The sequence below is a fragment of the Carassius auratus genome, chromosome 27 (genome assembly GCF_003368295.1).
Source record: "Carassius auratus strain Wakin chromosome 27, ASM336829v1, whole genome shotgun sequence".
Lineage (NCBI taxonomy): Eukaryota > Metazoa > Chordata > Actinopteri > Cypriniformes > Cyprinidae > Carassius > Carassius auratus.
The window spans coordinates 27,280,326-27,305,552 of record NC_039269.1 but is presented as its reverse complement, the minus strand read 5'-3'; the positions used below and the strand labels follow the sequence as shown (position 1 = coordinate 27,305,552).

At 37.5% G+C, this 25,227-nt stretch overlaps 1 protein-coding gene across 1 annotated transcript in view; it reads left to right on the top strand.

Moving 5' to 3' along the window:
• Positions 1 to 25,227, top strand: part of LOC113046480 (rho GTPase-activating protein 21-like) — a 43,936-nt gene that overhangs the window by 3,534 nt on the left and 15,175 nt on the right. Inside the window, exons 4-7 of the mRNA XM_026207321.1 lie at positions 4,685 to 4,777; positions 4,850 to 4,928; positions 5,003 to 5,057; positions 15,725 to 17,318. Coding sequence (XP_026063106.1) covers positions 4,685 to 4,777; positions 4,850 to 4,928; positions 5,003 to 5,057; positions 15,725 to 17,318 — 1,821 coding nt within the window. The remainder of the gene's footprint in view (positions 1 to 4,684; positions 4,778 to 4,849; positions 4,929 to 5,002; positions 5,058 to 15,724; positions 17,319 to 25,227) is intronic.

Here is a 25,227-nt window from a genome sequence, read left to right as displayed (position 1 = left end):
AGTTACTATAGTTTACTACATTGCTCTCTTGTTGTTTTTGATTGCTTCCAGTGTCCTCATTTGTTGCTTCGGATAAAAGCATCTGCTAAATGACTATATGTGAATGTAAAAGAAGGTCAGGGTAAGATCTGTGGATGTCCATTCCAGTTATTTGTGCATTTTTCTTTTTTTCTGCTTGTTACTTTTTTACTATTTATTCAAGTTTTTTAAGGTATTTAGTGTTTTCATTAGTGGTGGGCATATATAAATTTTTAAAATCCTAGATTAATCTCATTGTGATCTTGAAGTTAATCTAGATTAAAATGGCTCATTCGAATTCTGCCGAAAGCATTCAGAATATGTGTGTTACCCAAATAAAATTTACAAAAAAGTAAGTCTTTGAGAAGGGGTTTATCAAGCTAGGTGGTGCATTAGAAAAGGGGCTCATCTCCTTTTTCCAAAATGCATCACAAAGTGCTTGAAAAAGCTGTAAACTAATTCCACATAGCACAAGGTGCAAACAACATTACGCTTGTTTCACACCAATGTTTAAGTTTTATTCAAGTTTGTAGGTGTCAAGGTACAGAAACCAAATAATAGCACTGGATAGTCTTCAATGTAAAAATGAAATATACAATCAAACCTACATTTATTAAGACACCTTCAACATTTCTCACATTATTACAGTTTTGCTATATATATCAAAAATTATATCTGGTGTCTGGATAATTTTTGGTTTGACTTTTAAAACTACAAAGTAATTAAATCAAGAGCGTTTTCTTGGATTAACATTAACATTACAGCAGCCAGTAGCTAAATTAGGCGCGGTCACTTTATTTTCCTCAACTGTTTAGTTTCACTTAAGAAATAACTGACAGTTTTTTCGAGCATAATTTCCAAGGTGGATATTTAGACATATTTTGTATGTATTTGTCGGCACAAGGGCAAAAATAAACAAATTCGATGTTCAAGTGTTTTGAGACGCCTTTCTCTTCGCAGAAGAGAGCTTGGTTCAGTGTCGCTGTCCATGATACGCGTCTCTCTCTCTCTCTCCGCACCGAACACAGCGCACGAGAAACCAGCTACTCCGTTTAGCTTTCCTGCATCTTGTGTTTGGATGCTTTAATGTTTAAATCGACAAGCAGGAAAGGTGTAAAAAAGGAAAGGTCCTCAGTCAGTCGGTTATATAAAATATCAAGGTGAAAGTCATCATAACTCGCCTAGACCCAGCTCCCAACCCAACTTTGAGAATAGATTAACGGCAATATTTTTTTTTATTGCCCGATAAGAGTCTCGCGTTAACGCAGCACGTTAACGCAGATAACGGCCCACCACTAATTTTCATACTTAATTCCCATTATCTAAATATTCTTAAAAAGTAAAATTTGTTGTCATTTGGAAGTGTGTAGGCCTTCTTAGATTATTATGCTGCTACATTATGATTATATATTTAGTGGGATAAAATGGTCTTTAACCTGTTAATTGTCACCCCGTCCTGTATACGGGACGCCTACGTTGACTATACTATATTACTGTAACGATTTCAAAACTCCATACTCATCGGGAAGAAGGAGGCGGGAACCGGCGCTCAATCAAAACACTTTAATAATTCAAAAATAAACACAAACTAGCGCACCAGCCCCTCACGGCCGACTGGTGCGCATAAATAAAAATAATGTCCAGGCCTGGCCCTCTCTCGTCCTTCACTATAGTCGCTCCAGTTTTATATCCTTCCATCTCCTACGTGGGACTCGAGACAGGTGGTGGGGCGCAGGTGCAGCTCATCTCCAATCACTACACCTGGCCTCACTCCTCGTGCCCACGTCTCTCGGCCCCGCCCCACTAGTCACAATTACAATCAAATCTAATCTAATCTTGACAAACTATATATTGTTGGAAAGGTCTAAGACTCCCAAATATATATTTTACCAATATTTTTTGTAAAAAATTATGTAGGAAAAGTATATAGATGAATTTATGAGAAGAGTGCATCATCAGAAATCTACATTACAAAAGGAGCTTTGACCTTTGTTTAAAAAAAAAGACTTCCTCGTTGCCTTTTTCTCTATCACATTTTAGAAATCATCAGAAGTTATATATCACTTGAAAACATAAAATCTCAAAATTCATCCTTTAAAACCCATTTTAAAATCAGACATTGCATTACCATGTAAATGGCACATCAAAATCATGTTACAAAATGTTTTCAGTCATGAATTATAAAAATTTTGGTTTGTATCATGCACATTCATGTCTATCTTCAAAAACGTGAGTGACAGTTAACAGGTTAAAGTGTCAATATTATCGCAATTATTTCTGGGGCAATATATCGCACAAGGAAAAGTTATTGTGTCAGGCCTAATTGGGTATTTATGTGCTGGTTTTAGTTGTTTTTTTTTTGCACATACATAGAATTGTTTGTCTGTTGTTTCCCATGTTGCCAATGCCATCCATCTGCTTTGGACTGTATAAGAATGAGTCATTGTTTCATGTTCTCAGCTAAAGAAAGAGACTTGAACTCCACTGCACATATTGCATAACTGACATGCGTCTATGTCATATTTCACTTCTCATGTGGCTGTGCAAAGTATTCATTAGGATTAGTTTATGGGTGTTTTTCTCTTTCTTACATTTACTATCAAAGGTGTATTACTGTTATGTTTTGTTATTTCTGATACCTGTACACATTTTTTTTTTTTGGTTATTGTGATGTTATTATGAGTATAAATATGAATTATGTGCCAAATGTAGAAAACACGGCAGCAGTGGGAACATTTGTTCTTATTCCTGAGGTAAATGTTTTTATATTTGACAAATGCAGTGTATGACAGTGAACACACGAGGGTGCATTTAATCTTTACAAAAGCTTTACATTGCTAGAGAAGCAGGACTGTCAGAATAGTACCATACTGCTCATTATTACTGTAGTATGTTCTTAAAATATGTACTGTGCATAGAAGGCAAATTGTCTATATGAACAGAATCCCAAGATGATTCGATAACTTGATCTCAAACGACCTACTAAACTACATAATATTTGCTGCTGTCAGTTTTATTCAAACTCAGTCACATAAATGTTTGAGAAAGATGTTTTCTTGATTTTGGAGGGATGAACACGATTATACCATATTTATTGCATCAAAATTGGTTAATATTTTACTATGGGGTGGATAATTTTATCAGTTGTTTATTAATCATGCAACAATACATATTATGTTTTTGTTAATAATCATTGCTTTAAAATGATATAGTGCTAGTGATGTAGCACTCTTCTGAATTAGGGATGTTCATTTTAACTGGTTAACCATTAAACGACGGTTAATCATTTTCACAGATTAATACATTCAGTTTAACGGTTTAAAACGTCATTCGTTTTTTTCTTTTCTTTTTTTTAAATGTATCAAAATATTTATAAAGGTTTGCTGCATTGTTAAAATAGGCTACACTACACGTATAAACAAAATTGTTTTTTAGAGGGAAAAAAAACATACGTCATGTAGCCTATTAAAATGTCACATTTTATTTAATTCAGAAATTGGCCTAATGCATAAGCGAAATTATTACAAACATTAAAATAAACACTGTAAACAAAGCTATGCTATTTTAGTTCCCCTCACTCCACAACAAATCCTTTCAATTAACAGTAGCCTATTTATAAAAAGAACAAGAATAAAAAACAGCCTATAAGAAGTTATAGAATCATAAACGACAAGCCAAAATGAATTAATTTAGGCTAAAGCAAAACTGAAACCAACGTTGGGACTCTCATTCGACACAAAATCAAATGTTTACATAATCGTAATTGTATTTGAATGCCAAATTATTATTTATTATAGCCTACTTTCACTCACCTTCCAATATCCATGTAAAACTAAATGTTTGATTTAAAATTTCTGAAATATTAATAAAAATAAATAAAATTATATTGGATTTATATCAGCCATCCTGCTTTCCAAGATATCGGCATCAGCATCGGCTGTCAAAACCCCCCAGAAATAACCCAAAAATGTAATAAAAAAATAGGAATCGTCTAGAATATGGTCATGCAGAATAATGCATCAGTATGTGCTTTATTAGTTCTAATAAGCAGACAATGTGCTAGCAATGCATGCTCATAAGCAACTAGTTAATGGTGAATAGCGTTCCCTAATCTAAACTGTTTGTAATGTCATACACACGTTTAATATTTTTAACAGCCTCAAAGAGAGATTTAGCTTGCTCACAGTGGATTTCAAGACAATTAGTGTTCGACTTAGGATAGTCTATGTATTATGCATAATCTACAGGTTTATGTCCCTTTTAGTAGGCTAACAGAGAGATACTGAACAAAATATGGTCGTTGTGGAGGGATCCTCATTCCGTTCAGTGTGAGTAGATATGGGCCAGTGCCTAAGCATCTCATAGCTGTCGTCCTCAGGGAATCTGTAGTGTTAGTTGTTCACTGTTAGATCTGTGATCTGTGTTCTGGCATATTATGTCAGGATGAGCCAAGTATAGCACTCCCTCAGGGACTGAGGGATGTCACATTGAATTCTGGGTCACTTCCAGATCAAGTCCCAGCATTTCTGCTCTATTAATGGGGGAAAAACTAGTGTGCGATTTAAAGTATTTATTGTGGCTCAGGCTTGTGACCGCTCGCTTCTTCACGGAGCTGGTTTGTTGTGATCTGGGCCACTCGTGACTCTGCTGCTTCTGTTGTTTCCAGGGCGACCGCGGAACAGACTGGAGCCCATGGACACCATCTTTGTGAAGCAGGTCAAAGAGGGAGGGCCTGCTCACAGCGCTGGACTCTGCACTGGTAATTACACACATGTACAACACATCGTTTCATTTTGCCTATCGACATCTGCTAATGGAACTTTGTCAACAGGGGACAGGATAGTGAAAGTGAACGGTGAGAGCATCATTGGGAAGACGTACTCACAGGTCATAGGGCTCATTCAGAACAGGTAAGAGAGTTCATTTAGATGTGTCCTGATACTTGTCTGATTGTGGCCCTGAATATATTTCTTTCCACTTCCAGTCATACGTTTCTGGAGTTGTGTGTGATGCCAAAAGATGAAGATATACTACAACTGGTAAGATTTTACTGTATTTTTCATTTTTGTTCATTTGCTTTAAGGCTGGCTTAGGCAGATTTTAAGGGAAATCCTGCAGAATAAATTTGACTCTGATAAAACGTCCAAACCAGGTGCCACACAGAAAAGTGCCTGAGTGATCAGCAAGTGCCCAAAATATTCTGTTGTTTGTTTTTAATGAATTGCGCCTAGAAGCCCCACCCACAGTGGAATTGCATTGGTCCAGAATGCACATAGATGTATTTTATTTCCAGATTTTCCAGAAAATGAACCACATCTGACTGTCACACCAGGTCACAATTGCATTAAGAGAAAAAAATATTCCATTGGTATATAATTTTCACTTATAAGGTGCAGCCCACTAATATTGGCACCCTTGGTAAATATGAGCAAAGTTGACTGTGAAAATAAATCTGCATTGTTTATCCTTTTGATCATTCATTCAAAAATTTACAAAACTCAAGTCCTTTCATTGAAATAAAACAATGGAAAGTGTGGGAAGAATCTCATTATGAAACAAATGTTGTTCTCTAGTTCACACATAGAACTAGTTCACTCTAGTTCTCCTATAATGCCTGATGAGTTTGGAGAACACCTGAAAAGAGATCAGAAACCATACCAACATCAAGAATCTCTCCAGATCCTTCAGATTACCAGCTCCATGTTGGTGCTTTTTCTCTTCAGTCCACCACACTCATTTTCTACCGGGTTAGGTCAGGGAACTGAGACAGCCATGGCCATCTGGTGGGTCTGATGCCAGAAAGCTCAAATGAAACGGTAAAATTAAGGTACTGTCAGAGCAATTCTGGAGATGCTGTTTACGTATTTATGTATGTTTGTTATTTTATCTTTGTTATTATTAATAAAATAGATGCAAGTAACAAACTAATAGACGAACATTAAAGCGAAGATTAATTAAATCCTATGAAATCCATTTTATATCTTCCCAAATACCTCTTTTTTTCAATTTTTCTCTATCCTGTTTTTATGGTTACAAAAATATATGAATCAAAAAGCATGTCTTATTAATAGGGGTGGTAATTTAATGTGTTAATATGATTAATTCATTAATTAACAGATTTAACTCAGTTGCCCAGCTCCAGACCTATGTGGGTCATCTCATCTGACATTTCATACAGCTGATTGATAACAAATATGAGGCAGGGCAAGAACTCACTGTGGGATGGAGCCTATAGAATGTAGTTAAAATACCCCTAAAAATCAGGATATGGGGCAAAAATAGCTGTTTGAGATTGTCTCATATTTACATCGTATAGTTTAGCAATATCACATGAGTGCAGATGATATACTGATCTTATACAACAGTTCAGTTAGTAAGAATTTAATATTCTAAAGCATAAAAAGCCATCTGCTCTTATAATTACTTTGAATGTCACACACTGATCGATCTGATGGTGATGATCCGCTTCAAGTCGAGCAAGTCTTACAATTTAATGGACCATTCATAAAGAACCATTTACTTCACTCTTGATTAAATCAGCCATTTGAACTAGAGCCCGGCTGATATATAGTTTTGCCAGTATTATTGGCCAGTATGAGCCTGTCACCAATATCGGTATCTGCGAATATGCCGCCAATATGAATTGTGTACATCTAGAGGCCATCTTTTGAATGTAAAGATTGCCCCCATGGTTCAGGAGTTATTGGTGGTTAAATTTGTGGTCCGCTGTTGACCAATCTTGTGATCCTGTCCAAAATTTATCAAAAAGATAAAAGGATAAGGTTTTCACACTTTCATTGTAAGACGGTTAGCAACTGCGTTTGTTTGTCCGAGTTCGCAGCAGTAACTAAGGGGGGCGGGGCTTAGTTGTGTTATCATTTACTCAACCTCATGGTCCAAAAGAGTATACATTTTTATCAAACAAAATATTTCCTGCTGAATCTACTTTTTGTAATGTCTGTTTGATGCTTTACACAACAATGACTTTAATTTCTCAGCCAAACCTGATGTGCGATTAATTCACAAATAATTAATCACCACATCATGTAATTAAATAAAAAATGTAATCGCTTACCAGCCCTACTTAATTAAAATCATAAAACCTACACAAATTTACAGCAATTTATTAAATGTTTACCAAAAATCTTATTTGTAAGGACCTATGAAATATGTTTTATTATTTTTCTCAAATTCTGTGAATCTGTTTTCCATTTTTTTCTGGATTTCATGTTAATAGTTTCATAAAATTTTTACAATCAGAAGCATGCCTAATTAATTTATAAAGAATAAAAGAGATTTTATTATTTTGTATATTATTTAAAATAATTTAAATAGTTGTATTAATATTTTTATTAGTAGCATTACATTAAGTAATATTTGTCAAGTTAAACCGAATTTTTATTTTGACAGGTTGCTGGGAAGACATTTACATTCATTTTTAAATAAGTAACATTTGTGATATTCCACATTATACATTAAATTCTGTTTTTACGAATGGATCCTGCAATTCCGTCCACTTTTTTCTGCTTTTCATAGCATAGTTTTCACTTTTTTCAGAAATCATAGTGCACTTAAAAAAAAGTGTTTCACTGAGGTAATGCGACCCTTATTAAAATGCAGTTTTAAAGAACTGGTACTAGTAAAATGCGGAATCGTATTTTATTTAAAAACAGGGTACCAGAATAAGTTTTTTAGTACCAGTATATCATGCAACACTAATAGATACTAATCCATATCTCAATTTGATTTGGGAATAATGACCTGATTTTAATTAATTCATCCCAACTTTGACATATTTAGTGACACTCCGCGTTACCAAACAGTAAATTCCATTTTTATGACTGGATTCTGCTTTTCCATCCGTATTTTCCACATTGTGGAAATCATAGGGCTCTACACTTAATTTTTAAATGGAGTAATAATTTAAAATACAAGTAAACAAAACATTTAAGAACATTATAAACACAATAGTAATCTTTTACATGGAACAGTGTTTACGAATGAAAAATATAAGAATAAAACAATAATTATAGTGACCATCATTATTAACCGAGGCTTAATCAGATTTATGCAAAATGAAACGGAAAATACGGACATTTAGGAAATATTTTATACAAATAAACTTGGGCTCGAGTACCTCTCTCATTCGGCACAAATCAAAATATGTTCTCTTTCTGCATGTTTTCAGTGTGCATTTTTTACTTAAAAGTGTGCATTGCTTTATATAGACCTTATGCTGCTCCGCCGCCTTTTTGCGCAGTGTTCACTCTCTTCTGTATTTCCACAGTGTAAAGGTAAGGTTGTATGGATTTATGTATGAACCGCTTGTTTTAAAACCTTCCCGGTCTGCTGACATGTATGACATCCAGCTCAAACATTACAATGCACATCATAACTTTCGTTAATTCTGCAACAAATAAATTCAATTAACCAGCGAATACCGCAAAATCAGAAGTTCACAGACAAAATTCTAAAAATGGCTGTGCACTTGTTTCTCTGATGCAAAATGACTATAAGTTTCCTTCGGAGTCTCAGAGTGTTCAGATGATTAATAAAAACATAAATTATTCTGAAAAAAAAATGATACATAGGAAATATTTTTGGATTAGCTTTAAGTGTCACGCTGCTCATCATTTCAACATTCAATGCGGACAGACAAACTGCACATTGTTGCAAAGTAGTTACATCTTGTTAGGACGGTGTTACTTGGGACTTCTGATTGCATCATTCTAATGAGGTCTTTGTATGCACTGTTTTTAGCTGGCATTCGGCAGCACTTGTTCTATTTGCACTCATGGAAATGAAGGTTCTGACCCATTTCAGAGAAAGGAGGCAGGTTCCTCATGCTCCTCTGGGTGCTACTTTATCTGGGACTGTTAACCAGGACACTGGAGTCTGTCCTTCTCCAGCGAGCCTCAAACTGCTGCACCATCACAGCTGCCCTCAATTACACATAACATTAGAGCAGTCATCACTTCATCTGCCCTGCATTCTCTGACACCTTCCATTACAGACTGATTTCCAAGGTGTGCTGCGGTCCTGGGTCTTCTGACTCATGAATTATGCCTTTTTTTTATCTTGATATACACCAGATCTGCTCTAGTGTTAATCAAGAACTCATTTTGATATATTTTAGTCCCCCATTAAGTTGCTGTGAACTTTTGAACGTGCTGTACTTTGATAGAAAATGATACACCTGTGTGCTGTGCGTTTAGTTAATGCTCATAATATAATTAAGCTTTAGAGTTTGTAGAGGTGAAGAGCAGGATGTTCTCTGAGACCGGATGGAAGCTCTCGCTTCATGAAAGGCTGTTTGTGTTGAAGCAGCCACTCAGCTGGGAGAGAGATGCTCTGATACAGAACTGCTGTGCAGTATATTTAGATATATTCAGGCCTCTACAGTGTCACCTTTAAAGAGCAGGTCATATGGGTTTTTGAAAAATGTATTTTGCAGTTTGTAACGTGACTGTCCTTCAGTTTAAACAGTCTGCAAAGTTGTTAATCAAGGAAGTGGATGATAAATAAAGATGGTCTAAAATGATAGTCAACACAGAAACCTTACCCAGTCGTCATATTTTCGTATCTTCTGCCTGTTACCATTACCAATCATAATAATAATAATAATAATAATGCACGTTTATTCAAAGCATTAGAATACATGACTTTGAAGTGAATAATATTTAAAATAATGTTTATAAACCAATTATAATTAAGTTGCTTAAACATCTATAAACAAAACCGCATCATGTGTGCATACATAGTTTAATACAAAGGGCAGAAAGGCAGTCACACAGAGTACATTTTTCATTTAAGAACATGAGATGCAGTGGGATGGGGAAAAAACCCAACATAAAGTCTCGAGACATGTTTTTAAAAAGTTGAACTTGTATTAATTTTGCATGGCTTTTTAAACATACAGCTCTCTCGGCGAGACACAAGTGCAATGGTAATAGATGTCCCTCTAGAAAATGCGTGAAATATGCATTCTGTGTGAATGGCTTTGTTTTGATGTAAACAAGATCTTCTCCACAGTGATGTTCTCTTTTTCTGCATTATTTTTAAAGAACATCGCAGCAGCGCCACATCCAGTGGCTTCAACTTCGAATATAGTGGAGTGCAGTGGTTCCCAACCATGTTCCTGGAGGTCCCCCAACACTGCATGTTTTCCATGTCACCTTAATCAAACACACCTGATTCAGCTCATTAGTAGAGACTCCAAGACCTGAATTGGTTGTGTCAGACAAATGAGAGATGCAAAATGTGCAGTGCTGGGGGGGTCCCAGGAACGTGGTTGAGAACTACTGGTGTAGTGCACAGGCTTTATTATCATTGTGAAAATGCTGTTTATTTTGCTGCACCGGCAATTATAGGGTTAATGTGGGGAGTAAAAGAACCGGTAGAGAGAGAGGAGCAAGTTAGCTAGTTAGCCTGTGATACAGCTGTTCTGCGTTCTGATTAAAAGTTAGGAAACAGAGCGTCTTTTGTCTGTCATTCTTCAGGGATTACAGTAGACATATTTTGGTTTAGAAACTGTATTGTTTCATTAGTCATGTTAGCACTCGGCTAAAGTATCCACCATTATTAAGTTTTTACAGTTTAAACTTTAGCTGTGGGCACTATACGCTTGCACAATTGTTAAACAGTATGTTTTATGTCATTATTTTAAGAATGAAGTGGAGCAGTATGTAAAGGTGCATGCTAGGGTTGCCAGGTCTCACAGCAAAACCCACCCAGTTGTTACACAAAAAAATCACTTTCTGGGGTGTAAAATACATGCTTTTTGTTGGGGTTCCCCTGGTAAATTAACATTCCAGGGGCTGAATATAACGTTATTGGGGTCGCTTAAAGCCACAATATCAAAAACAACCACATACTTGGCAACACAGATGGTAGCGCTCGCTAACTTGCTCAAGTACTCCTCTCTGTCCCAATCACAACAGGCTTGGCCAGCCGACCAATTAAAGCAGAGTAGGATTATGGAAGGGAGGGGTTTTCGAATTGTTTCAAAATCATGGACAAATGACTCCATGGGCCCTATTTTAACGATCTGAAACACAAGTGTCAAAGCGCGAAGCGCAAGTAAGTTTGTGGGCGGGTCTCGGCGCTGTTGCTATTTTCCCGGCGGGATAAATGGCTCTTGTGCCCGGCGCAAATCTAAAATGGGTTGGTCTGAAGTAGCTTCATTATTCATAGGTGTGGTTTGGGTGTAACGTGAAATAAACCAATCAGAGCGTCATCCAACATTCCCTTTAAAAGCAGGTGCGCAAGTTCCATTATGGATTGCTATTATTATGGCGTATTTACCAGGCGCACGCCAGGAGCGGTTCACAGCCGAGGAGACTGATGTTCTTGTAAGAGCAGTGAAAGACAGAGAAGTTGTGTTGTATGGGGATGGGAGAAACCCACCCAAAATAGCGTCGGTTAAACAGGCGTGGGAGGAAATAGCCACAATTATTTCATCGATTTTTTTTTTTTTTCCTGGTTCTTGACGGACAAACCAATTTGTCAGATGTCCTTATATACATATATGACCTCATACAGGTCTGATCCTTAATTACTACAATTAGCCTGTTTTAATTATGTTAAAGACTAATTTGTAAGCTAGATTTATGCCTATTTTTTCACATCTCTTATGTCATCTCATGTGTTAATATTTTTTTAGTGTAACAATTTATGATTTGCAAAAATAACTGTTGCATCTGTGTAGATTACATGAGCAAAGTGTATGCGCGTTGTGCACGCTATACATTATGGTCAAGCATGCGCCCTTAAAATAGCATAATGAACAACGCGCAACGCGCCACTGACTTTAGACTAGGTTTTTTCTGGTCAGTGGCGCAATTGTTTAATGGAACAGCAAAATAGCACCAGGGATTGTTTGCGCCGGAACACGCCCCCTTTTTTGCGCTGAACCACCCAGGGAGCGCAAGTTCATTCACTAGTTTAGCGACGTGCTTCTGTGGAGGGAAAAACGCGCTTTGCGCAGGTGCAAAATAGGAAGGACACATGCGTCGGTGTACAAAGTCAATTGCGCTCGTTGCAAGATAGGGCCCCATGTGTAAATGTATATTCTGGGAATATTACAGTGTTTTCTGACCTTAGATGCATTTAAACCTATTGTAGTGGACTCCAACACAATATTAGGACACTTAAAAAAAAAACAAAAAAAAAAAACACATGACCTGCTCTTTAAATGCAACTGTTAATATATTTTTTATTATATTTAATTAAATTGTTAATTAATATATTTAAGTTCCTTTTTTTTAGTTAGCACGAAGGCTTCTTAATATTTAAGAGTAGAACCGTGATATACATTTTAATGATGTCAAAAGAGTTTCTCAAAGATTCTTGAAAGATTTTTCGTTTTTCTACAAGTTTGTAAATGATGGTAGAATTTTTATAAATAAAACATTTTTAGATGAATGATCCCTTTGAACATATTTAATTAAACTTTTAACACCCCTTTTCTTGTGGTTAAAATGCATTTTGTTCCTGGCTGTGTTCAGTGGAACAGAATGGAAACCTAGGACTCATCCAGGTTCCTTCGGATCACTGACTCTTGTTATAACTATTTTGTGTGAATAATCGCCAAACAGTGTGTTTCTCTGTTTTATTTTATGTCTGTTCAGTGCGTTCTTATTCTGTCCACAGTTTCACTCGGCTCAGTGCGCACATGGAGTCCTGCACTCATTTGCTTGCCCTTTAGATTAACTTTTAATGCATGCCATTTACTGTTGTAACCATCGTTTGAACTCTCTGGCAGCAGGCAAAGGCAATTCTCAAAGCACCTCTGCTGTTTCATGTGTCGACTGTGCTGGAATAACCGTGTTTATCTAGATTACTAAAGAAAAAAAACATTTCTGAAATAAGATGTTCTCATTATAACATTCAGAGTTTGTTAATTGCTTATTGAGTATAAAATTAAAGAATATTGCACTTGTGAAATAAATGGCTTTTAGTTGTCCAGTTAAAATGCCATATGTGAGAAGTTAAAGCCACTAGCTGCTCTTATATATTTAACTTGGGAAATAACTGTAACATTTCTGTATAGATTTTTCTGGGAAATGTACCACGTGCTGTTCACACAAGCTCATTAAAACACCTGCTTACGGTTAACATACTATTCTACACATCAGCGACAAATAACTTTAAATACTGCATTGTTTTCTTCATACAACTATATGAGGAGCGCTTTAGTTTAATATCTGTCCAATTTAATAATTAATTTAGATTTTTTTTTTTTTTTTACTTACGAGTGACAGACATAAGGAACCCCCCCCCCCCCTCAAAAAAAGCACTCAACTGCATACATTTAAAAGCACTGTTTATCAGTATTTTACATTGTAACCTAAGCCTATTAAGTAAACCAATTAACATCTTTTTGAAAGACAAAAATTCTTGCTGGATTTTAATTCAACCATATTATTTACTACTAAAGTTTGTATTTATTTATATATAAAATAATGTAAATCCCAAACTCAGTGTTTCTAAAAATTTTCATATAACTGCAATACAATATGAACAGATCAAAGGATGAGATTAAGGGTGATTGTGATGAAAATGTCAAAAGCTAATCTTTAATTGTCCTAAAATAGGCTGCTTTCTTTAAGCAAAATATAATTTCTTTAGTTCGATTTTGCAGTGAAATATGACCCGATCATGTATTTGACATATATTTTCCTCATCTCTCCCTATTACCACCCCATTATATTTCCATTCACTACTTGTCTGCTGCACAGCTGTTGCCGTGATGGTGTTTTATTCTTGCATGCAGCAGTGTAGCAAGGATGGTTGGAGAACTAATCAATCTGAGGTCTCTGGTGACATTAGTCACAGTAGCAGAGTTGATTCTGAAGAGGCGAGAAGGATGCTACCGTGGGCAGTATTTTAAGGATTTCTGTGAGGGCAGGAGAGACAGGAAAAGGCAGGAAAGACGAGATTAGATCAGCTGGAGTCAGCTGACTGCTCTATGTAGTGGATCGTCTCTCTGGAAGAGGCGAAAGAGAAAGCAGGGAAGAGAGGGGAAGCTGTACCATCTGAGCCGAATGTATAATTAAGCATCTGCCTCCGACATGTGAATGGTTACAGCTCTCCAGTGAGAGTGAGGGAGGGAGCGAACGAGTGGATGCGTTAGCTGGCAGCGAGGGTGGGAGCGTGTGTGCGTGTGATCACGGAGTAATCTGCCCGCAGATGGATGGAGAGGGGAGAGATGAAGAGCCGATCGCTACTACGCGAGGCAGGCAGCAGGCACCTCAGCCCCCTCCTCGATTGGGAGCGACGAGGACAAGCAGGTGGCATCGCTAACGTGACAGTCTTCCCACTGCTTCTCTCCACCTTCCCACGGTCCCTCTTCACTGGCAACATTGCAGCTCCTGTGCATTTTTGGTGTTCTGTTCAGAGATATTTACTGTAATAGTGGTTGTCAGTAAATGGACTTGATTCTTTTGGTTTTGGCTGTCTTTAACATACGCTGCTCTTTTGCTTTCCCTCCCATTCTCTCTGTTTGTCCTTCGTGGGTTTGTGATGTAATGGCTGCAGTTTTCACAGGAAATCACTAGTCTGGTAAGCAGATGAACAATGCATACATGTAGATTGTGGTGTTTTTTTTATTATTTATAAATGTCATGCACACCACTGTATTCCAGTTGGTTGTTGATTTTTCTGTTCCTTGTCATTTTCAGATGCCTGTCATGATGTTTCTGGTTATTTGAAGCGTAGTATCACGTAGAGTGTTAAATGTCTCGATCGCAGTAGCAGATATATTGTGTGACCTGTTTGATTTAGCTGTGTGGGTAGTTCTCAGCTATATCCAGCAGTCATATTTACTGAGCCTCGCCCCTTTTTCCTCATTTCTCTCTTTCCTATGATGAACTTTGGCCTATGAAACAAGCCATCCTTGGCATTTCATTAAAGGAGGAGCGAAGTTCCCTACTACTCATATCAGATTTGGTTTGTATAGTTATGCAAAAGGAATGCAACTCTGTATGATGGGTTGAAAGTCCACTTTACATGACTTGCTGTCATATTTTAAAAGACGGAGGAAGACAAATAATATGGAACCTGGTGTTTGTTTTAAATCTGACATTCTCCAACAGAAGTGTTGCATTAGTTGTTTACCTTAAACTGTGGATTTAGAAATGATTACGGAGGTCAGATTCAGTGCCGTTTCTAATCAAGGCCATTGTTCACCTCTGGTTTCAGTGTCGCTTCGGTCACGTGTGGTGACCCGTACGGTGGGTGACATCACTTTCTTGTTACTCTGAATTGCTGTTTATCGTGTTTATTTTGGGCTGCCTAGTGCTTCCTTTAGAGGCTTATTTTCCAGCACCATAATAAAATTTAAAGGGAAGGAATTTCCTGTTTGCTTCCGACTGAGATCAAATCACAGCTGTTTTTTACAGTCATACACAACAGAAATGGTAATTAGAAGTTTGCAGCCCTGTAGTTTGGAAGTCAAGTTAATGGCCGTAGGTGCATTTCTGTTCTGAGCTGTCAGCTTTGGATATTGTTATGAATATTATAGAATTCTCCAGCACTTGGCGCACCAGAGTACGGCTCACACTTCTGACCTCTCAAACTCCCACATGCAAATGTAGTGCTGTCCTCCCACACAGGGAGAACTATAAGTAGAAATCATAATGAATTTCATTTTTTTTTTCTGATACTGTGAGTACTATTTCACTTTACCTGATTATTTTTTCCACAGGCCTATTCCCAAGATGCCTACCTTAAGGGTCATGATTCATACAGTGGAAATGCCCACCATATCCCGGAGCCACCCCCTGTATGTTACCCTCGAGTAGACTGTAAGCCCCCGGGGATGGCCCAGGCCACTGAGACATCAGCCCCGGGGGTTGTACCATCTGATCTAGGATACCGTGTGGAGATACCAGTACCTCCCTCCCCTCCACGACCCATTCCAAAGACACAGACTGCAGTGTGTGTGTGCAATGAAAGTGTTCGGACAGTGGTGGTACCCCCTCATGTTCACATGGGCCGTTTGGTTCCTGTTCATCGGGGTGACTATGGTCTAGTAGGCCCAGATCCAATGCTGATCAGAGCCAGGCCTGGTACGGTGTCTGGTGGTCGTCCGCTGTACCCCCACCCGCGCAAAGCTGACATGTTCCCTTCAGGTTACCATGGTGATCCTTATGCCATTCCACCTACACACTATGCGCCTGCTTCCTCCATTATCTCCCCTGCTACCCACCAGAACATTGACTGGCGGACTTACCAGACGTACCGGGAATATATCGATAATAAAGGTCTTCACACATACAGTCGGACTATTCAAGAGCGTTTAGACAGCCTGCGAGCTGCATCCCAAAGTGTACACAGTGGTCCCCACTTCGGACCCCAACCCGGGTGGGGCAATAAGTTACGCCGCAGAAGCACGTCTCATGACCGGGCTTACCAGGGCTCTTCTGTGCTCCCGCCACGCAGCGCTTCGCAGGATAGGATGAGTGGGGCAGAGAGAGCAGCCCATGCCAGGGACTGGCCTCCTCGTAGTGTATCCTCTGACGGGCTGATGCGGAATTCACCAGTTCATTCGTCAGACTATGTGGAGCATAGTGAACTAGTTTCTCCTGCACCATGGGCCGCTGCGGATAGGCAGCTGTATGGCAGAGTAGACCAGAGGAGTCGTCCTAGTAGACAGTCTCTCCCACCTCGGGCAGTCCTTTACCGTCCTTCGACAGGGTATGGTATGAGCGTCAGGGGTGTTACTGGCTCCAATACGCACAGCTCCAGAATGGACATCCCACCCACCACTGGTTTTCCAGAGCGACCTCGCAATGGAGTAAACCAGGCCAAAGAGCCTCCTTCCAAAGACCAAAGCGGAGCTATTGTTGGAATTCGTATTTCTAATTCATCATTGAACCAGTCGAGAACTAGGGCTGAAAACATGCAGAGCCCAGAAACTGGAAAGGAAAATCCAGTCGGATATAGGTCAGCATCTTACTCTGCACTGCCTCCGCAGAGGCCGCAGTCTGGGGCATCAGCTCATAGGACACACCCACGGGATGTCAAGGGACCAACGGTAAATGGGTCCAGTCTTGTTGAGGGTGTAGTCCTCCGGGAGAAGCCCTCAACAGGGAAGGGGACCCCACAACCTCTCCGCCATCCCTCTTACATACTTGCGGTGAATGACACAGACGGATCTGAGCCGAAAGGGGGTGGTATCTGCTGGTTGCCCAATGATGCCCGCCGGGAGATGCAAATGCAGAGACTTGGGGAACGGCTTGACTCCTCCTTCTGCTCGAGTAATCTGGACGAATCACTTGACACCATTCCCTTCATCGGTAAGTGCACTCTATGTATCCATAGCAACGCTAACCGGCAACAAGCTTGAGCCAGCAGTAGGGATTGTTTTAGAGTTATATTTTTGAACAAAAATTGCTTATGTGTAGACAATAATGGTAATGTATTGTGCAGTTTGGGCTATTTTCTGTATTAATAATGCTCTAGTACCTTATGCAATTTCAAACTGATCACAATTTCAAATCCCGACCCCATGTGTGCTGACAGAGGGTTATCATGGCCAAATTCTACCTTGTATCATCAGTTCTATCAAACTTTCAAAGCTTGAAGAGTAGAGTTGATGTATGCAAAAGGTGCAAATCTAGGCCTGTGAGTGTGGCTGTTTGGGAGTGACTGAAGGAGAGTGACTGTGTGTGAGTCATGGTGTTTTTCATCGAGGAGGTGGCATTCTCTCATACTCTAATGCCTGAATATTGGTCTGGAATATTGAGTTATAGCCTAGCTGTGCTCTGTCACATTTTGTCTTTGATGCTTTGATGTTTTGTACACTAGCCTTCAGATATTAGGCATACTTTGTAACAGGTTTGTTGCTTAATTTTTATACCGTTTACACATTTGGAGTAGGGCTGGGCAATATATTAAAAAAAATTATCTCGATATTGTCAAAATTTTTATGATATTAAATATATATCTTGATATGTTTGCATTTAAATAATAAAAATACCTCTAGATCAAGTGATCACTTACTGCTTGTTAGTAAATGAGCACATGTATATGTAACCTGAAGTAGTGCAAATCAAGTAAAGAAAGTGCATTGTCTTTTTTAGTGCCTGCAATTTACACTGTGAAACTGGGGGAAATAATTAAACTGAGATAAGTATTTAAAAAAAAAAAAGTTTTTAGCTTAAAACACAAGTTTATCTACTGTCTCTGATTCAAGAGAAGCTCTGTGTTCTAAAACTATGTTCCCAATGGCACTAAAAACCCTCTCAGATGGGGTGCTTGTTGATTAATATATGTATATAGATATTAGGGGTGGAACAGTTTGCAGAAAAGAAATCTAACCATACAGTTCTCTACACCGATCAGCTAGCGCTATGACTGCAGTTCAACTTAAATCTGACAACGCATCTGTAAAATGGTTTTCTATAAATAAAACGTAAACCAAACAGGGTTTGGCTAATGTATGTTTCTGTTGATGAATGTGAATTCTGGCTTCCCAGTACATTACAACAACAGCGATGAGAGGGGAAAAAAACAACACCACCATGGACAAACCATTCACTCTTGTTCAATGTGAATGATGTATGCTGGAATATGAGCAGTCATTTATGTGTGAGGATGCTGAGGCGCGTGCACACAGGTGAGACCTGAACAGCACACTTTGATATCTACGTTTAAACTAAACTCATTTTAGCTTTGCCAGTTTAAACATTTAAGAGCCAGAGGATGCCCCACAGTGAGAAGATTTGTGCATGTGCTCATCCGAAGCATGCAAACCTGTCTCAGAAGGATACCATGTCTTTGTTTTAAGCTCTCTCTAAAGTATTGTTAAAATGGACAAATTCACTCAAAAATTGTCAAAATGCCTGTCTTGGTAAGTATCCTACATAGTGCTGCAACGATGCATTGTCATCATTGATTACGTCGACTACAAAAATACGTTGACGTGCGTGAAATGCGTTGACGCGTCAGTGTTTACATTTTGCGTAATAGCGACTTCTGCTCCTGGGAATGGAGAAAGTTGCATTCTATCACAAAAACAGAGACCACGGTTATCAAAAGTATTTGGAATACTTTAAACAGAGGCCAAATAAAATGGTCCTTTGTTCCATTTGCAAAACCGATATGGTGCACGACGGCAGCACAACTGCGATGCACGAGCACCTTTAAGAAGAAAACATTCTGGCGCTTTCCGGTGTTACGGTTTAACTGGTTACCGTGTTATCTGTGACCAACTTCCTGGTTCAGGTCTCCGCTGCAGATGTGATGGAACGACTGGCTCAATGCATGATTCTGATATTCTTGTACAGATTAAAAGTTATTGGTATGATCACCCGTAGCGGCTGAAGTAAGTAGGATAAACAAAAAAAAACAAAAAAAGTAAGTCTGTGTTGGTGCGGGTTTCGAACATGCGTTAAAAGACGGCGTGCCGCGAGACAAGAGTCACAAACCACCGAGCGGTACATCGTGCAGCTGTTTAATCAAGTAGATGTGATCGTGTTAACTTGTAACGTGTTTACCTATTATGAAAATAAACCATAACAGAACCCTGACTACATTTTATGGTTTGTGATGCTAAAGAACATTTCATGACATCTCAGACAACTGTAAATTTGTGGCTACTGTGGTTTTATTATAAACACTATTGTTAACTCATATTTACCATAGTAAAATCATTTTCTTTGCCTCTTTATTTTTGTACACTGTAAAAACTTTTTTGAAAAAAAAAATGAATAAAGGTTGAAATATTAGAAGCTGTACTTATATTTTTTTGTAAAATTATCCAAAGGATTAATTAGCTAATCAAAAAAAAACATTAGATTAATAATTTATTTTAATAAAAATAATCGAGTAGTCGAATAATCTAAAAAATAATCGATAGATTAGTTGACAGAAAAAAATAATCGTTAGTTGCAGCTCTAATCCTACAGCAGACATAGCCATCTGAAAGTACTGTATCAGTTCACTGGATCACTGCATTCTCCTAAGGTGACAGCACTTTCTTAATATTAATCAAACGGCAACAACAAAGAAATCACTCACTGCTCTTGATTGGATAGCTTTTGGAACTTTAATAAAGATTTATCCTTAATTTATAGAGTCAAATATTCTGTTTTACATTTCATTACTTTATTCAATTTCTGTACCTAAAAACTGTTAAACCTACCTAAAAAAAAAAAAAACCCTGAAGGTCACTGTTTATTTTTTTGTATGTGTATTGTATTTATTTGTGCTGTTGCCTGTAGTTAGAAAAGTTATTCTTATTTCATTTATTTTTATTTGACAGTATAGTGTTTCCTAAAACTTGACTCTAAAACGCGCTACAAACCGAACCGTAAGTTGAACCGTTCCACCCCCTATATATATATATATATATATATATATATATATATATATATATATATATATATTTATGTATGTGTGTGTGTGTGTGTGTGTGTGTAAAAATTAATACCAAAGACTTGTACAATCTCTCTATCTATGTTGTGAAAACAAAAGTCAAGATCTCATGACAGAACACAGACCGCCTGAATGTTGCTTTCATTTAGATTGCTGAACTCCAGCCTGTTTGTTTTTCAGATCATCTGCGGCGGTGCTTCCGCAATGAAAAGTGAGTGTGCGCGCGTGGTTTCCAGATTGCTTAAAATAAGCAAAACACCAGGAAGAAATGTATCTTTGTAACAGCGAAGCTCTGATTGGGGGATTTGAACTATTGATTTCTGGCAACCGCACTCATGAAAGCTGGTGTAGTAGAGGCGTCTTAAAATTATTATGATATTATTGCTAATATTCTATATATTGCCCAGCCCTAATTTGGATGAGAGTTACTGATCATTTTTAGAAAGAATATAAGAGAGAAGGTAGCAGATAAGTAGCAGTAGGAATGTTAATTATAATATTCAAATGGTTTACTTGGTATTTCAGGTAGGTATATGATATTCTCATTAGTGCTGGGGATTATATTGAAGATGCACAATCTGTTCACTTGGGATTTTGCCGGAAATGTTAAATTAAGCTAAATTGGGAATATTGCAATTATTGTAATGTGCTTTTTATATCCCCATTATGTTTTCTAAAGAGAGCATCATTTCAGATAATGTTTATATTTATTGTATGTTTATAATAATAATAATATTAATAATAATGTACACATGTAATAAGTGGGGATAATTTACCCTAAGGTCATTGTGTGTAAAAAAAAAACCTTTGGTGTAATGTGAATTTACAAGGTTTCACTAATAATTTTCATTATAAACGTTTGATTTCACTGGCTGACTGTACATTATTGATCATTACCTATAGCTATGAATCGTGGTATGGATGCATGGTATGCATGCATGCAATTTAAAAATAATTCTAATAGAAAATACCCATATGAATATTAAAATATTTTTAATTAGACTTTTTTTTAAGGTCTTGCAAACACGTTTGATGGTTTGAATTTTTTTTCAAACTTTTAATCGACTTCCACAAATTTATATTTTTAGCTGTAGCATTCAGATTTAGTTAATTTCATATTGTGAAGTTGTGTTACAGTCTAAAAATGTGTCAGTGTCAGTAGAATAATCATTTATTATTACTCTTAAAGGGTTAGTTCACCCAAAAATGAAAATAAAGCCATAAATTACTCACCCTGAAGTTATCCTAGGTGTATATGACTTTCTTCTTTAAGGCGAATCCAGTAAGAGTAATTTTAAAAATAGTTTTTGATCATTCAAGCTTTTTGATGCCACTCAGAAAGTGTTGTACTGCATCAGTCCTTGAGAAGTTTAATGAAAAGCGTATCAATTAAAAAAAGTGTCTCACACAGCTCTGAGGGTGAGCAAAGGCCTTGTAAATCGATGCATTTTTTAAAGAAAAATATACATATTCAAAACTTAATAATCACTTTAATCCATCTTTCGCTCACAGTTTTAAACAAACCAATGCCGGGGTTATGATGTATTCAGTCATTTTTGCACATGCGACACTGAAAAGCAGCAGAGAGATTTTTTAGAAGTACAAAACAAGGATTTGTAAAGAAAAATGTTGGAGGATTTTGAAATAAGCCAAGAGGAGACTGGTTTTCCTTTGCTAAAGTACTAGGGGTGGTGAAAAAAATCGATTATTGATTAATCGCGATTATGTTATGGACGAGTATGAATCGATTATGAAATTTTCAAAAATCGATTTTTTTTTTTTTGCATTTTTTTTTTTTGTAAACATTTTTATACCGGGAGTTGAACGTCACGAACGCGCCCAGTTCCAGTTAGCAAGCAGCCAGAGCAGGTGTGTAAAATGGAAAAATCAGGAGCGAGCAACCAACCGTGTTGGGACTTCTATTCGCGGACACTGATTCTGAAGGGGAATATCTGTATTCAGAAGATGACGGTGATACTGAAAGTGAAAGTATAGCCCTACACCAAGCACAAACGGTGAATTATTTGCCCAATGTAAATGGTCCTTTGCCAAATGTCAGAGGTGTGAACAATGTTTGCAGGGGTCGGAATGTTCATTGCGAAATTAGCAGGCGTGTTATTGTTGCGGGCACGACGCGGGAGATTTTTTCCGCGCTAGACATGTATATTTGTTTTCTGACCGCACCTCTCTGCAATCGCGGCGACAGTATTGTAGTGGAGACTTGTCGAATGCCTCTGGGTATATTAGACGAGGTCGAAGTATTCATAGGACAGTTAGGAGGCAAGGTGGAGAGTAGCAATGACACTGACAGTAGTCCGAGCTGTGCACACTCGGCGCGTGCGCGAGGCAGATCTGGCCGCGCTGCTCATAGCAGAAGCAGAGGCGATGTGACACGGGGCATAGATTTTGAACTAAAAAGGTCTTGTCTACTTGTGTTTGTGCGTCATATGAATAATATATATGTGCCTCATACATGGAATCAGAGTGCCTGCTGCATGTAGTAAACTGAAAATCCCAACCGCTACATGCATTCGGTTTGTTTCTACCATTTACAGTTTTTCTCAGTCGCTTTGGTACATTTTTCGAATCAAACTCACAATTTGCAAAACAGAAAGTTCATTTCTCAAAACAACTCGTACAAATATCTAAACACAATGGATGACCTGCAAAAGCCAGTCTCCTGCTCAAAATCCTTAGTTCATCTCTCAAAAATAAATATCTGTGTCAATGAACATATCAGTGCCATCAGAATGACAAGTCCTTGTGTCATTGTGTGCGGATAAGACAGTCAAATTGCTTAGCCATGTTGTCAATATAATAGTTTACTCTGGAGGGATGATCTGATGTAAACTACTGTATTGAACAATATGCCATATGCTTATGTATGCCATATATCCATTTCAAACGTACAAATTTACACATTACTGTATGTGGGATACTGACTGAAAGAGACTGGATAGAATTCCCAGTTACACTTTTACATAGTCTGACCAAAAAAAAAAAAAACACCTTTACAATGTCATTGTGATATAGAAAAGAAAAAATAAATATGGACACAAAGATGAAAATAAGTCAATTGTCAGAATTTGTAACACTTGTGTTTTCCTTGTGTTGTATATACCGTATATGCTTTCTAACTGAAGATTCATGAGATGAACCTTTGAGCTATTTCAGAGAAATGGTTTATCATTGGTTTATCAGCTACATTCTCTTCATTAGTAAAGATTCACTTGTACAATTCATGCCAAATTTACAAAAAGTCTAATAATAATGTGTAAAAATAAAAATAAAAAGTGTGCTAGGCAGTTTTTGACAACTAGATTAACAATTTTGCATTGAATGACTGATACGATGAACTAAAGGCTAGATGTTTTGAGGGGTAAGACTATTGCACAGAAAACTATATAATACATTTTGAGCAACATGACATTAGCAACTGATAATTTAGGAAACTGCAGATAAATGTGCGTAATCAATTGCATGAATGTCCAAATCAATCGCAACTTGTTCAAAAGAATGAGAAACTGGTTTTATGATGTGCACAAGTGACTAGATGATGTGGAGGTTGTACAAGTAGTTTTGAGAATTTCATTTCTGTTTTGAAAAATGCACCAAAGTGATTGAGAAAAACTGTATTAGTAATGATTTACACAGTTTGTTTACTACTTACTGTTGTGAAATGGAAAATCAATAATCGCTAATCGAGAATCGTTAATAATCGAAAATCGACTGTAATCGAATCGGGACTTCAATAATCGTAATCGAATCGAATCGGGAAATCAGACAGATTAACCACCCCTATAAAGTACCTTTACTCTAGGGTTGGAGGGGAAAATTGATGCAGTATAGTAACATATGTTTTGCGGCAGTACTGTATTGATACACGGATGCCAAGTTTTGATATTTTAGTATACTATTTAGTAGAATAATAAAATCAATTTCTTGACAATTCACTAGATGGTGGTGGGTTTTTTTTCTGGTGAGGTCAGCTGGGTCACCTACAACATGCAGTAAGTTAGTAAAATAAAGATGACCGCATCACAGAAAGTTATCAGGAAAGCCCCTTCTGCGTTTAAATCGGATGTATGGACTTGCTTCGGATTTGTAAAAAAGAAAGGGATGTTTGTAGGGATGCACTGAATTTTCAGCATCCTGAAAATTATCAAAGAGAAAAACGGCCGACAATGCGAGCAAATAAGAAAGGCTACATATAATAATAAGAATAATATATATGGCACTCCCCACCCAGGAGTGTTCAGCGTTTCACTCTCCTCGTCACGGCGCGGTTTGACGCTCCGCTCAATATTCCGCTCTATGAATGTGCGTTCGGCTCGACTACTGCTCATCCGGGAAATGCAAAGTCCGCTAAAAATAACACGCCGACAGAAAATATATATGCTGTTTACTTTCTCCTGTTTGCAGTAGCGCTTCTGTGTTGTAACATTGTGTACAGCTGTACTGGGCAATGCTGGTAAAATGATGCTACCTTCAGTGACGCTATGCTAAGCACATATGCTCTGATAATAATAGCTTTGTAGGACTACAATTATTTGGATAAGTCAAAAAAAAATTCAAAAACTGATATCTGATTCTGTTATGTAGAAGTGAATTAAAAGTAATATATTTATATTTAATATTAAGGTAACACTTTACAGTAAGGTTCCATTAATGTTAGTTAATGGGATTTTAATTTTGGTGCATTCCTAGATGTAAGACAACATGTTTTATTTAATTTGATTAAAATTTAACCGTAATTTGCTTTCTAATGCCCCAATTGCTGAAAGGTCTGAACAACTTTTTACCTCAAGATAGAGTTGCACTGTAATA